Source organism: Antechinus flavipes, chromosome 2, assembly GCF_016432865.1.
Source record: "Antechinus flavipes isolate AdamAnt ecotype Samford, QLD, Australia chromosome 2, AdamAnt_v2, whole genome shotgun sequence".
Classification (NCBI taxonomy): Eukaryota; Metazoa; Chordata; class Mammalia; order Dasyuromorphia; family Dasyuridae; genus Antechinus; species Antechinus flavipes.
This window is the reverse complement of record NC_067399.1, coordinates 545,279,477-545,295,575: the sequence shown is the minus strand read 5'-3', so window position 1 is coordinate 545,295,575 and position 16,099 is coordinate 545,279,477. Positions and strand designations below refer to the sequence as shown.

At 31.2% G+C, this 16,099-nt stretch overlaps 1 protein-coding gene across 1 annotated transcript in view; it reads right to left on the bottom strand.

Annotated features, from left to right (window-relative positions):
• Window positions 1-2,936: 2,936 nt before the first annotated feature.
• VPS13C (vacuolar protein sorting 13 homolog C) overlaps window positions 2,937-16,099 on the bottom strand; it is a 186,969-nt gene continuing 173,806 nt past the window's right edge. The window contains 7 exon segments of the mRNA XM_051973796.1: window positions 2,937-5,011; window positions 6,698-6,781; window positions 7,185-7,308; window positions 8,787-8,875; window positions 13,482-13,596; window positions 14,902-15,025; window positions 15,588-15,633. Coding sequence (XP_051829756.1) covers window positions 4,922-5,011; window positions 6,698-6,781; window positions 7,185-7,308; window positions 8,787-8,875; window positions 13,482-13,596; window positions 14,902-15,025; window positions 15,588-15,633 — 672 coding nt within the window. The 3' untranslated portion in view covers window positions 2,937-4,921.

Here is a 16,099-nt window from a genome sequence, read left to right as displayed (position 1 = left end):
AAGCCAGGTTGGCAGAAGAAGACAGGAGATGCTGACACCCAGGCCAGGCCAGAAGCATGCTGCACACAGAGTACTGTCAAGTCTGCCCTGAGTTACTGCGATGGAGACAGGGGCCAACTGACAAGTTTTGTCCCCCACTACCAAATTCCTAGTGGGAGCCCCCAGGCAGATGGAGGACACCTCCCATGTGCAGGGACATTCCCAGCAGGGAGAACACACTGGGCAGGGCACTGAGAGAGAAGGCGGTTCAGAAGCCAGCAGCAACAGTGGCCCCGCAGAAAGGCTCAGGCTGCAGAGGGGCTCAGGCTGCAGAGGGGCTCAGGTCACAGAGTGCCTTAAGCTGCAGGGTCTCACTTCCATCAGCGAGCCTGTAGAGAGCAAGGGCTACAGTTTCATCACTTTAAGTAACAAAAGTTTTCAGTTGGTTAACAGGGGCAGAGTCCCATAGACATCTACTCTTGCTCAGATGCAAACGCAGGTCAGACTTGAAGAGCTCAGATTAAAGAGTGAGCAATTAGTCTCAGCCTTGGATTATCCACTTTGGAAGTACTGAAAGCTCACAGGTCCCCAGCCTGTCCCTAAGATCCCAAAACAACACTCAAGAAAGCAGAAATGGGATCAGTCCAGACCTTCCCTCCAGAAGTGCCACAAAGTCAGAAAGTAGGCTCAAAAAAGTGGACAACAAAAAACCAAAAAACCCCAACCCATTATAATGAGGTACTATGGTAGCAATCAAAATACAAAGAAGGAAGAAATAACTATGAAACTCAGAGGAAAAATACAGCGTGCCCACAAACTCAACTAGAGTTCCTGTAGGTAAGAGTTAAAATGCGTTTTATAAATGGAATGAGTATTTGAGGGGAAAAAATTAGAAAATGAGATGTAAGGTAAGAAAGAATTGGAAAAGACATTAAAAACTTGACACGAGAGGTACAAAGCCTCATCTAAGCAATAAATTACTAAATATCATAATGGACCAAAGAGAAACCAATGACTCCATAACTCAACAAAAAAAATATAAAGGCTGAAAAAAAGGGAAGAAAATGTAAAGTACTTCACAGAAAAAAATAACAACACTGACCTGGAGAACAGATTGGGGTGATCATGACCAAAACAAAAACATACTGTTTCAAAAAAATCTGAAAACAAATCATATCCTTTAGACCTCAAGGGCAAAAGTGGAAATTTGGTGGAATCTACCAAGTATTTCATGAAAAAAACCCAAGAACAAAGAAACCCAGGGGACATCACTGTCCAAAGCTTCCAGATCAAAGAAAAAATACTGTAAGCACCCACAAAGAATGAATTCAAGTACTGAGGAATCAGTCAGTGACTTAGAAATCACCATTATGAAGGGGAAGAAAATTTGGAATGACATTCCAGAAGTCAAAAGATATAGGCTCACAGCCAAAAGTAACTTACACAGCAAAACTAAATATGGGAGGGAAAGTGGGGGTGAAAATAAAATTGAAGACTTCTGAGCTGTGGATAAACATTAACGTATAAGAAGTGAAGAGAGATATAAAACAATTCTTTGGTGGTTTGATTGGTATGACTGAATAAGCCAATTACTTTAGATAGAATTATCATTTTTATTATATTAACTCACCTTTCCCATGAGCAAGCAATTTTTTCAATTGTTTAGATCTGTATGAGAAAAATATTTTTAATTTTGTAAATATTTTGTAATATTTTGTGTTCATACAGTACCCAGGTGTATCCCAGTACAGATTCCAAAGTACTTTATATTGTCTGCAGTTATTTTAAATAGAATTTCTCTATTTCTTTTTGCTGGATTTTGTTAGTAATAGAAACCCTGTTTTTGTTTTTGTTTTTATGTAGTTTTATCGCTTTAACTAGTTTCTTTTATTCTCTAAGATTCTTTAAAATGCCATCATACCATCTATAGAGAATGAATTTTCTTTCCTCATTGCCTACATTTATTCTTTCAATTTCTTTTTTTCTTGTCAGTGTTAGAGCTAGCATTTCTAGTGTAACACTGAATAATAGTATAGTGATAATGAACAACCTTTCACCTATTATCTTTCAGAAACAAACAAAAAAAAAGATTACATTAAAAAACAGGGATATGATACATGTGCACCCTCTGACCCTGATCATTATTAAGGTTTGGAGTGAATCTAATTAGATAAGGCCAGGGAGTGGTTCTATTATACCTTGAGAATAGTGGTTCTATTATATCTGAAAGAGGGAAAGAGCAATAGACTGGGAGGGAAGAGGGGGTTCAGGAAAGATAGATTAGTGAAAATTATTTCATGTAATTAGGATTTTTAGTAGATATCTATATAAACAAGGAGGATGGGGGGAGGGGAATGGTTGACACCAGAACCTCATTCTCATATGAACTGGATACACACATACAAATACAGCTGAGCACAGATATATTTCACTCAGCAGTGAAATAGGAGAGAAAAGAAAAAAAGGGAAATCAGAGGGAAGACAAATTAAGACAAGTGTAAGCAAAACAAATTAAGTAGTACAAAAAAATTGATATTTTTGAGGTAGCAAAGGATAAAAATCTGAGGGGTTCCATAAATTAAGCAATGAATAAACAAACTATAGTATGTAAATGTGGTGGAATACTACTGGGCTAAATTCTTGTCAATGTAACAACCAACAGTATTCCAAGGGACAAATGATGGAATATGCTATCCCCACCTCCTAATGGACTAAGAAGAATGTGAGAATATTTTTTTTAGGAAATGGCAAATGCAGAAATTTATTCTGAATAATGTGTGTGTGTAAAATAAGTTTTGGTTTTCTTATGTCCTAAATGAGGGTTTGGGAAGAGTTGGGAAGGCAGGGGTTATTTATTATTTTGTCTTTGTATTTTTAGCATCTAGATTATGGCCTTGGATATTATAGGAATTAATAAGATACTTTTATATCAGATTGAATCATGTCTGTAAATAATATCACGACAAACACATCGAGTATTTTATTTCTTTGAAAAGTTTACATACAGTTACTGGCAGTCAATGTAATATAAAAAGTGCAGAGCAAAACATTCATCAATGATGAAAAAAGGATCAATTCAAAGCAGTTTTACAATAAAACTTAAAAAAAAATTTAAGGCAAGAGTACTGGTGAATTGATGAATAGAAACCTGATTTTTGCATAGTTTAACATTACACCCATGTCATTTTAGAATAAATCATTAGTTCAATAACTCAAAAATGAGCTATTCCTAAGATAAATACAGATAGATATCCTATAGATAAAATAATATGGTATCTTAAAGTCATAATTAAGAATTTTTTAAAGAAGAAGACGGATTGTATACTTTTTTGCAATGTTTCTTTATGCCTTTAGAAAAAGTATCTTTATTCATTAGTACAGAAAATTTGTTCAAAGATGCACATTAAGTGATAATTTTCTTCATAGGAAAGAAATGACAGAAAGACATATAATAACATAAAAATTGGTATTGCTTATTTTCTATTTCAGAAACAAATAGTGGTTAAACTCAATTTTTGAGGACTCATAAATAGTACTATTGGAGTGATCCATGTAAAACCTACTTGATGACAGGACAATGTAAACTTTTAAATTTCCATTACTTATGAACAAAAACAAAATATTATCAAATTCTGTACATTAGTTCCATTTTATTTCATTATTTTATGAGGCAGGTGACTGATAATAAATCCTTTAAATGGAATGGTTGTATTCCAATTAAATTAAGAAAGCTCAATTATCTTTTTTTTTTTTTTTTTTTTTGGAAGACTTAATAAACAGTGTACTCCAGTCAGTTAGCCAGATCAGGCTGAAATAAAAGAATGTTGTATTGACATGATCACTTCTTCAAAGAATACTATTCTTTCTGATACATATGTATGGATTTAATAGCTCCTCTTAATGAGCATTTCAAAAATACTTCTGATCATGTGATTCTTATCGTTCATACTGCCTTAAAATCCTTTATAATTTGTTAAATAATCATCTTTGGGATATTGATAGACATTCAATGTGTTTTATAAAAACATTTCATATCTCTAAGCCATAAAACAAGTTAAAGTGCAATATTTTCATATACTAATACTTTTTCTGGGACAGGCATATATACGGTTTTCCTTAATGTATGAATTATATTCAACATGGAAAAGAAAATATAGACCACTCTAGAAGTTAATGCTGCAATTTATCCCATACTCATTATATTACAAAGAGAAAAAATACATATCAAAAGAAAAACACAGGTAATAAAATGTGATTTTCTTAAGAAATAGGAAAAAATTCTTGTCAATTTTCATTTCACAGATGATTTTTGTTCACCATAACATAATGTACTTGAAATTTATTTCACTCAATTATTTAGAATGACCAAACAAAATTATCAATATCAAACATTTATCTGTTGTTTAAAACCATTAAAGAAAGCAACAATCATTTATAAAGTTCTTTTCTCAAGTCTCAAACAGGATTACAATTTACAACCAGACCTGTTGTTCTTTGTCAATTTGAATTTATTCCTCCCATTCCAAAAATGGAAAAATCTTAAAATAACAGACACATCTCAAGGCTTTTAATGTACTACTCAATATTCAATAAAGAAGTATCTGTATATGTGCATGTGTGTATGTATAGTATCTGCATTTATATATAGATATATATAAAATGTGGGTATGTATATGTAAATACACATACCTGAATATATACATATATATATAATGCCACTGCTTAAAAATTAATTTAGTCCTTGAGAAAAAAATAATCTGCCAAGTTCAATCAAAAGGTTTCTTACATGAAAGATTATCTTGCTTACATTCTTCCAGAGCATGATAAAAATTCTGACTTCTCTACAAGACAGTCATGACATCCAATTCATTTCCAACAAGATCAAGATGATAATGGAAGAAGAACATCAACCCAGTATCTGGGAGAATAATTAAGGTAGCATTTACTGCTTAACTAATTTCAACGATGATTGCTTCACTAGTTTTTGCTGGTGTCTTGTTGACTGGGCATTATCAATGGCATTACATGCTCTCTGTAAAAAAGAATATTATAAATTAGAAAAATAATCATAAATTGTAGAAATAAAGACTAAGGGAAGTGAAAGAGAAGAGAATTAACAGAAGAAATTGGCCATATTATATTTGACAAGGTTTTAATACTAATTTTCCTACCAAAAAGACATCTATACTTCAAAGGGCAATGACTAGTGAGTATGGTAGGATCTAATCAAAGTTTTTTAAAAATGGGAGAAACCGGGACTTCTCTTTAGAAATGAAAGAATCTTGGTAGAGAGCAATTTTAGAGGAGACAGATTAAGGTTACATGTAGACAAGGAATCTTTGCTAAGGCAACAGCCACCTCTTCATCACAGATTGGAGTGATGAACATAATAAGTGTATCAAGAGACATGTGAAATGAGAAGAAAGGAAAAAGAGGCAGTTTATGGTATGGTATACAGCCTCAGTTTTTCAATAAAGTATGAAGTGAAATCCTCAGCTGAAAGATGGAAAGAAAAGCCTGTGGGATTTGAGCAAAGAAAAAAAGATCTAGGTATCTTGGTACTTGGTGCAATGGTATATAGGGTAAAGAATTGATTAGAGAGGAACAGAAGGATTACTTTATGACAATGGGAGCCCAAGTGAGATTATGTAATTGTAGTGGATCAAGGAAGCACTGTCTTCTTACTTCCTATGGTACCAATTTGGTTGTGGACGAAAATCCCATACCTTTACTTAAGAGATAATGTTGGCAACCAAACCATATCATTTCTGCATTCAGCAGTGGAGAAGGATTTGTTCTCACCTATCAGAATTATCAGTTTATATTGCTTTTTATCACATATGTTTCTCATTCTTGTCAAAATTTGTTACAGCAGAAATATAATACACTCTTTTCTTAAAAGAGAAAAGTCTCAATTCCATTCAAAAAATATTAATTTCTGGAGGAAAAAAAATTCGACTCAAAATAAAATCTTCCAATCTTTAAATAAATTTTAAATATGTGGAGATCAAAATGTAATTTACATACAATTTTAAGATATACTCCTATCAAGATACAGTATCGATCTTTTAACAAATAACCTTGTTGTTCAAATCTGTCAACATTACCATGACAATCATAAAATCTGAACTCATGGTCAAACTGAGATAATGAAGACACAGATAAGGAGATATATAGAATCCTCAGACTCTAGCATTTTCCTCATTCTATGTGTTTCAGCTGTCCTCTCAAGACCAAATTATAAGTCATTTAAAGGCCAGAAACCCTGTCTTAAATAACTTTCTGTTCCTATATTATATAATACTCAGAACATGGTCATACATTGATACAACAAATATTTAATTGTCTGCTATATGTATGACATTAACATCAAACAAATAATGAGCATTATATGGGCTGAAGCAAATCTAGGATGACTTGTCCCCAAGTAATACTGCTGGAAGTCAAAATCTGAACAGATAGGCAAGCTAGAAAGTGGAAAAATTGGAAAGAGTGTTTCAATTGCACACTTGAAATCATTCCTAGACTTCTTATTCCTCGTGAGTTCCAAATCTAGTTGGCAAAAAGTCATGCAAGGATAATTCTGAATTTACCTACCAAAATTCTAACAGAAAGCATTATTGTTCCTTCAAGTTAAAGAATAAAAATTCACTAACTGAACAGCACTAATACATTTCTTCTCTTTACTTTTCACGTATAAAATCTTTAAATGATTTACCATTGCTATTGTTGGATTTTGAAGATAAACTTTTCGTAGACAAACTTGATTGACGTTGTCCTTTTTGTGGAACAAGCCATGATCCTGTTTCAAAAGAAATGAAAGAAGAGGAACAATTTTGGCTAGGCACAATAAAAGAGAAAACAACCCACAACTTTTAAATGGATGTTTAAATGACAACTCTACTTTCTACTATGCTTTCAGTTCTCCAGAATATTAATAATTTGGAAATCTCACTATTCTGCAAAACAATCTTCTTGGTCCTCACATATCATTTGCACCTTCTGCTGTTCTGGTTGGATCTTATGACTGGAGGCCATTAATTATAGGGTCCTACTTACAAAAGGAAGCCGAGTTTTTTCCATCAGTTACTCTGTGTTTGGACTTTTATATCTTGTCTCCCACACCAGGTACCTTTGCTCCTTTCTTCCTGCTTTTCAGTTTTGTTTTATATGGTGTCTCTTCTCTCATTAGCTTATTTACTTACCTTAACTGAGATTTTTAGGAGATTTTTATCAACACTTGGAGGTAATACAAAATCTTCAAAAGGGTGCTGCCATTCTACAGACATGTGACCTAAGATCTCCACTTCCTTCACAAAGAGTACTCGCCTATTCATAAAGTTAAGTAGAAAAAAGTGATTAACAAAATTAATCTTTCTCCTCATACAAGCTATGTTGAAAAATAGTATAGTCAACCGGTCACTCACCAGTAAAATATATATTGCAGTAGAGATTAAAGAAAACTGATATTAAAGAAAACTAAGATAAAAATAACCTAACACTTTCGAACTTTACTCCTTGCCATTTTTGCAGTAATTGGAAAGGTGCAATGTTTTATGGAGCTACACAAAAACTAACAAGTATAATATTTTAGACAAAAGGAGTTTCCAGTTTCAACTGCCTTATTCTGAAAAAATATGTACATATGTCATTACTGGCAGCACTATGGCTAGAAAAATCAGATGGGCAGAAGCCTTTTTTTACCTGGAAAACTTTTTATTTTTTTTGGTTCTTTGATTTTGGGAGGTTTTGTTTTGTTTTTGGTGAGACAATTGAAGTTAACTTGCCCAGAGTCACAAAGTTAATAAGTGTCAAGTAATCTAAGGCCGCATTTAAAATCATGTTCTCTTGATGTATTCTATCCATAGAGTTACTTAGTTACCCCCCAAATTGTGTCTTAATAGCATTCATATAAGAAAGAGTATGCTTTCTAGTCAAGAAAGAACATGTAAAATGTCAAATATTAAATATGATTAGATTTTGATGTCTTAACATTTACTACAAGAAAACAAAAATCCATCAAGTTCAAGAAAAATACTGTATAGGAAATGGCCTTTAATGTAAACTTTCCATGGTACAAATATGGAAGAATGCAAGAATCCCTAAAAGACCAGGGAACAAAATGAACCTAAGAATAAGCTAATGAGTTTAGACATCCTCACCAAATTTTCATCAAAAGTGGTATCTGGAATCTAATGCAACTTTTGTCTTCTATACCTATAAAATATTATCTAGAAAATTTTAAAGACATAAAGAAAATTCTCCCAAGTTAGATAAGGGAATTAATCTTAGGGAGAAAAAACAATGATTCTCTGTCCATTTATTTCAGAAAAATGAAACTCTCACAAAAATTCTAGGACACAAATAAAAAGAAACAGAACTAATTCTAAACATAATCTTACATTTAAATGTGATGCTATAACTACTCATTTTATAAATGTTGAAAGTTAGGAGACCTAGGTTTCAGAATCAGTTCTGCCACTGATTAGTTATCTTAGATAAATTATTCAACTTGTCCAAGTTGTAATTTCTTTTTCAGTGAAATTATGGGATTGGGTTATATAATATCTAAAGGTGAATTCTGGTTCTAGAGTCTATGAAATTTTATTTAAATTTGATATTAATCAAATCTATCAATCATTAATTTACATTATTGTTCAATGTGTGATTTATTCATTAAATCATTTATTGTATTTATTTATTTATATTTTAATTCCATTTAAATTTTAAAATTCATTAAGCCAACTATTTATTCTTCCAAAATTTCCTTTCATGTACATAGTTACATTTGAAGAATGTCTTTTTACCTATTTGTAACCACAAGATTCGCCTTTTTGCATGTAGGAATGGCGCAGTGGTACCGGTAAGTTTCACCATCCAGCTTTTTTATGTGATTCTGAAAAGAAAAAAAAAATTCAAACACTAGACACCCATGTTTGCAGTCATCTCCATTTACTGAAAAGCAGATATTCTTATTACATTGCAAGTTCTAGATTAGAAACAGCAATTCCTACAAATGGAATATGAACTAATATTAGCATAGGAAGCTAGAGAAAAAAAAAATCCTTCCATGCCCCTTGCAAATTTTCCTTATTTGCTATACAAATAAATATTTACAAAAGGTTTACTAGCACCATTTCTACTAAAATGCATTTTCTTAAGTTTTAACAAATGACCAAATTGATTTTAAAGGATTAATTAAGCTCTGATTACAGAATACCAAAATTATGAAAAGGAAGCACAATAGTATTATATTAACAACCAACAGGAAAATGGGTATGTCTTGGAATTTCCTCATCCATAATGCAAAAGATAACATATTTCATTACTTTAATGTAACTATAAAATAAAAGATACATTTGTAGATTATATATAGACAGGATTATATTTACCTGTTTTTTTTTTTTATTTCAGATAAAAAGTACAATGACAATATTAATGACAATGACATAGAATTTCTAATACTTTAAAAGTTACCATAATTTTTTTGCTAAAAACAAATATAAACACAAGACAATCCAAATAGAAACAATAAATACAGAAGAAACATTCTTCTGGACTCTTTCAAAGTCACTATTACATGTAATATATGCACAGTCACATTAAAAACTGAGAAACTGGTCATTTCAATAATCAAATTATCACTTAGGGTTATTAATTGGTATTTAGATGTATATTATGAAAATAATGTGAGGTAACTAATTTCAAAATACATAGAATTTGCAATTAATAAGCAAATAACAGTTTAACAATTTGTAAACAAATAACACAAGTCAAATATCATAGAAACACACTATATAAACAGGCAGCAAGATTATTCTACTCATGTCATTTTCTAGTATCAATTCTTCAGATGCCTGGTCCAAGTTCATCCTTAGGCAATCCAAAACTCCAGGATGGAAGGAAGGAGATCCATTTTCAGAGAGAAGGTGAAGTCTTATTTCTCAGAATGGGTCTCAAATTAGGGTATAATTGTCATACCAAAAGTCTGTATTAGGAATTCACTTGAATATCAATTCTTGGATAAAATCATTTTATATTTGTGCTAATTTTTCTAACTAGAAAAGTTATTGTAATTTTCTAGATTTGAATTTCATTTTTGAAATATGAATTTAATATGTATGATACATTCAAATTAAAATGTATATTAAATTCTAACCATTTTCTATCTTGTACATATAAATATTAGCTTACTACTCTAATTTTTATGTTGGTAGTTGAGCTTAGCAAAAAAAACTTTTAAGTATAATTTTAAAGTATATGACATTATATTCAAAACAAAAACCAGTTTCTTTTTTGCTTTAATAAATTCCACTGGCCAATCTGAGAATTTAGGGCTTAACTATACATGTTTATTTCAAGGGTTTTTTGCTTTCCTTTTTTCTTTTCCAGTAAAGGGAAGGAGAGAGGAAATATTAGAAAGAGAAATAAATTAAATGGCTGTTAAATAGAAAAAGAAAATGCAACTAAAAAAATCCCACACAACTGTAGCATTTAGATATTTCAAATGAAGTTATTTAGACATGTTGTCCATGAATAGCTGGTAAGTTAGATTCTAGATCAACTGCTAAGTTACTAATATCCAAAATTTTTCTTACTTCCATTCCAGAAGAATAAGGAGTAGTTTGGAAGATTTTTTTCTTTTCAAAATGGATTAAAATATGTAACAAGATTTGATATCCATCAGTGTGAGAAAATCATTAATTATTCTCATTAAGCAAAAATAATATAATGAGAAAAAAAAAGATGTGAAAGTCATGAGAAATATCTAATAAATAGCTAGTAAACAACCTAATGAACTTGTGGTTAGTATCATACTGTTAAGAACTTAATTGTACTTTAGTTGCTTCATTAATGTTATTTTTACTTTATATAAAGACATATACATATATATGTGTGTGCATGTGTATATAATATACCATAAATTCCCTGAGGGCAGAGACCAGAGGGCAGTATTTCTTTTGTATCCCCTTCAGTATAAGATATATAGGTAGACACTCAATACTTGGTTACCTGATTGATTATTATAGAGTGAACAAAGGAGAAAATTCTAGTTTTCCTAGAGGACAAGCTTGAACAACTGTATTACAAAATTATCAAGTCCTCTCCCTATTTATATAATATAAGGGACTCTAGAGTATTCTGGATTTTATGATATTAGCAATATTACTTCTGAGTAAAAAACATATTACTAATGAGTAAAATTAACAAGTCCACTGATAAATCAAATAGGAATACATATTTATTTGCTTAGAACTTTTAAAAAAAGAAATGCCTCTTAATTATGTACTTTTTATAACTCACATAAAGAAGGGAAACACAAGATAATATGTATTAATATAAAAATTATTTAAAGTATTAAATAAATAATAAGGTAAAACACATGTAAGTAAAGGGATTTCTAAAGTTAAGTTCCATCAAAAGCTCAGTATACCCTAGGAAAAGAAAGTACCAGTTTTACCTTAAAATAGACAATTAATGGATGATTTAAGACTATAACTCAAATTTATATCCATCATTTTCATAGAAAATTATATGAATATACATATACACAGCTGTTTCCCAAGCTCTAAAGCATCTAAGAGAGTCTTTTATTTCCTCCCTGGGTAACAATTAAAAAAAAAAAAAAATACCCCGAACCAAGATTTGAGATCCTAATACTCATTCTACACAGGTACTACCTATCATATCAATGTTCATTTAAAATTTCAGTCTAACTTTTTTAATTTAGGAAAGCATTATAGACACTGGAGGTGACAATGCATCATTTTATAGACAGAGACAATGGGTACAGAAAATTGCAGTGTATTATGGTAAAGTCAGGTGGCTCAAAGACAACAGATTCTCTTCTAATAAAAATCATATATTAGATGAGATCATTTCAGATGAATATTAGGAAAAATACCATCACATTTCCCTGATCATGCTAATTTTCATAAGAGTTATATTATTCATGAATTGTTAACAACTGTATATGAGGCAAGAGAATAATTTCTCTAAAATCAAACTGGTCTTAAAAGTCCATAGCTGGTTTGTAAAGCACAGAAATTTGTGTATATAAAGATGCTTCTTAAATAATTCTCTTATGAGGAGTAATATATGGAGTTACAATCATCAAGACTAAATATTCTGTGCCTAGTTGAGACTATTTTGAAAAAGTTTGAGTGCAAAATAAAAAAAGTGGCCATATATAGAAAGTTCTAGAATGAGATTGGTGTTTACTTTGTCTCTTAGCTAATTGTCTTAAATCTTCAGTTCAATTTGATTTGCAATTCATCAGCTGTTAATAATTAAAACAGATGCCCAAGATGATACACCTATAACGCAACAAAAGCTAGGGCATTCTGAGAAATAAAAACTGTGTAACAAAAGTGTTAGGACCTCAGAGTTAACAGAAACAAAACAATGATTCTAGTTTTGTATTTTCTATATTGACGTTTCATAGTGTTCACATGAAGAGTATTAGAAAAGATGAAAATTCTAAACTTGAAAAGCAAAAGCCCATCATTTTGGAAGCTCAATAAGGCTTTTCCCCTACCTAACTAAAGAATATAATTTTTTTTTAACTACATCTTTCTGTGCTTCAAATCAGTTGTACTAATACTTTTATTTGGTGTGTCAAATGCCTATAGACTAATACTTAAAAGTTCAACTGAAATTAAGGGTCTAGAGAACATTTCATTGAAATTGACCCTCAATCTAAGTACTCCACAAGCAGTAAATTAATACCACAATATTTTTTTTAAGGATGAGACCAAGTAGTAGTATGGGAAATATTTACTCCTCTATTTCCAGTTCTTGCTGTGTAGGCAGAAAAAAAAGAAAGATAGAAAATAAAGTTAGAAGCATGCAAAAAAATAAAAGCACAGTAACTTACAATTAAAAAAAAAAAAAACTAAAGGCTAATAACATTACAGATTTCACTTTCTTTTGAGGACAAAGTTGGTAGCATTTGCAAGACAGTCATACTTAACACATAACAAAGATAAAGCTTGAAAGTCAGAAAAATAATTTAAAATATGTTTTAAGAATCAAAAATACTCTATGCTATATGAGCTTTCATCTATGTCATTCTACCAGAATTAATTAGTATTTATATAAAAGTCTCAATAAAGCAATTAAAGAGAAAGAAAAGCTGTGGAATACAGAAAGAAAAGCTGTGGAATTCAAAATGCCCAAGTGAAATATAAGAATGTGATACCTAAAAAGCATGAAACACAAATGAACACTCATTAACTGAAGAGTTTGCCCGCTCTAAAAGTGTTTCATATTCCATGGCTTTTTAAAAACATTCTTATTTTTCTCTGTCCAAGCTAAGTTTTTCCAAGTAGACAATTGCCTATAGCTCCCATTCATAGTGCTGAGTTAAATCAATACCCCCCAAAAAATCCAATAATCAGTAGTCAACTATAAGGACAGCCCAAAGAATATAGTATAACAAACTTCTTTGAAATCTAAAAATATAAACATAATTTTACATGACCAAAAAACATAACAATTACCTCAAATAAATCATGACCTTCAGATTCACTTCTGTCATATGGTCTTATGATCCCATCTTCATGAATCAAGCGAGGAGGGCGAAGACTAGATACATCTTCAGTTGATTCTGCTGCCCTATATGAACAGAGAAGTAAGAATAAAACAAACTTGATGTGATGAATTTAAAGTCTGGAGGACTAACAGGTACATCCCACTCTGGGATGTGTGACCTGGGTAAGTCACAGTGCCTGGTGCATAATAAGCACTTAGTAAATGCTTACTGACTGACTCTAATTCAGCTGCTTCACAGGAGCAATGGACTCAAGAATCTCTAAGGTTTCTTTCAGCTCTAAACCTATGATCTATGATTAACATCCTCTTCTAAACACCAATAGTCTTTAGAAATGAAATGAAAACATAACAGCAGTTTTAAAGGGAATGGATAAAGAACTGCAGAAAAGATGATCAAGGATAGAATGATGAATACATATAGATTCCAGCATATTAAAAAAAAAAATTCTGAAAGACATGTACTTTCAACAGACCAATAAAAATGTCAGAACTAATCCAGAAGGAAAAAAAAAAACAAAACATCAATTAGGTATTGAGCTTTGTATGTGTTCTCTTCCAAAAGATTATTTTTATTGAATTTTAATCTAGTTTGTATTGCTACTGGCTACAACACACTTAGAAGTTCCCCTTTAATTATCACAGTAAAACTGGATCAGAAGTACCTAAAGTACCTCACTCTCACCTCAAAACAATATACTCTACAAAGATATAGAATAGATAAACTAGTAAAATACTATACAATCTTCGTGCACCACCATGGTAAGCAACTTGACAGGGTGAACAAAGAACTGGTCTTTTAACCTGAAAGACTTGAATTCAAACTATGCCTTTCAAACCAACTACCTTTATGACCATGGCTACCTCATCCAACATTGAGTGTTTAGAGTAACTCTTAGACTTAAGTTGCAGAATCAACTAGGCCTGCATTGGTAAAAAGATTTTCCTCATGAAGGAGCTCCACATACTAATAAAATCAGAAGCCCAGCCAGGTCTACCATGAAAATTACAATAATAGTTTTAATCTGCATTTTTTCACATATATTAAAATGTTCAAGCATCAGGATAAAATCGTGCTTGTTAATATATTTAAATACTTGTTATAAAAGCAAAAATTTTTATGCATTAGATATTTGTAAACTCGGGACTTTATTTAACTGTACTCCTATTGGCTAATAACTACAAATCTGAAAAAAAAAAAGTGGTTCATGACTTTAGTCTTCTTTGCTTCATTTTTAAACACATGAGCCAATAAAAAATAAAAAAAAATTTTTGCTCTATATGACCTATGTCTACACAACTACATACAATCAATCATTTTTAAAGCCTTATTAAGAGATCACACTCTCCTTTAAAACTTTTTTTTTTTACCTCTGAATTCCTTGGAAGGTACTACTGGCCATATCAATGATGCCACCAGTTGGACGAGCAACAGCACCCACGAGCCCTTTTCCAATTCCTTTAAAGAATCCAGCTGCTCCTTCCTTTTTGGCCCCTTCAGATCACAAGAAAACATTAAGATCCATTTTACTTACTCAATTCTAAACTAGTTCAAAAATACAATATAAGTCTGTATCCAGAAAATGCAGAATAATGAATTCATTAATTAAGCAAACTTTTAGAAATGAACTTTCTGAGATATACATTTAGTCCCATTAGGCGATAAAGTCTAAGAATCCAGCTCAGAGTGAAATATTTAAGAAGACATAGGAAATCTGCCTCTTTAGGCCTCAAAGTAGAAGAATGGGCAACCCGTTCTAACTTTCCCTCCTTTTTAAAAGAAATGGAAATAAATGATTCAGAGAAGAATTATCAAAGTTCTGGACATTACCATACTTATTTTAGTAGCTAACGCAGCAACAATATAGATAATCAGAATTAATTACTACTGTATGCTCACAGAATTTCTAGCTCATGGCATGAGAATAATATTCAAAATTTTCTGTGTGGAACTAGCTTCAGTCAATAATTCAAACACATGAAAATGAAATTTGTTTTGTTCATAGGATGCAAAGGTGTTTCTAATATGGTTTGTGAAAAAAATATTTTCATCCTACCTTCCATAGGCTTGGTAATTATTCCAGTCACACCCCCTACAACTCCCTGAAAGAAAAAACAGTAATATAGTCAATTAGAGATGTCTTAACTTCAAATGACCACTAGAGGTCTCTGTTGACATATTAAATTCGTTTTTAAGTATTTATTTTATTAACAAGTTTTATTTGGCTATAACTCCTAATATTTAAGTAAAGTTACTTGGTGTTACAGAGCATATCTCCAATAAAAATGAAACCTTTGATATTTGATGTTTAACATCAAACTGTAAGATTTTGTAATAAAGTATAACAATTGAATATTTCTTAAAAAATTAACAAATCTATTTTTATTCCATAGTATTTCTCACTTTACTGGAAAAAATGAAAAATAAATTTCTTATAATAAATATTCATAATCAAACAAAACAAATACCTCAATGTACTGTGATTATTATAAATTATATATAACATATAGACTAAAATGTTCATTTATCAGTTTGAGACTTAAATTTATCATTTACTATAACGCTCCT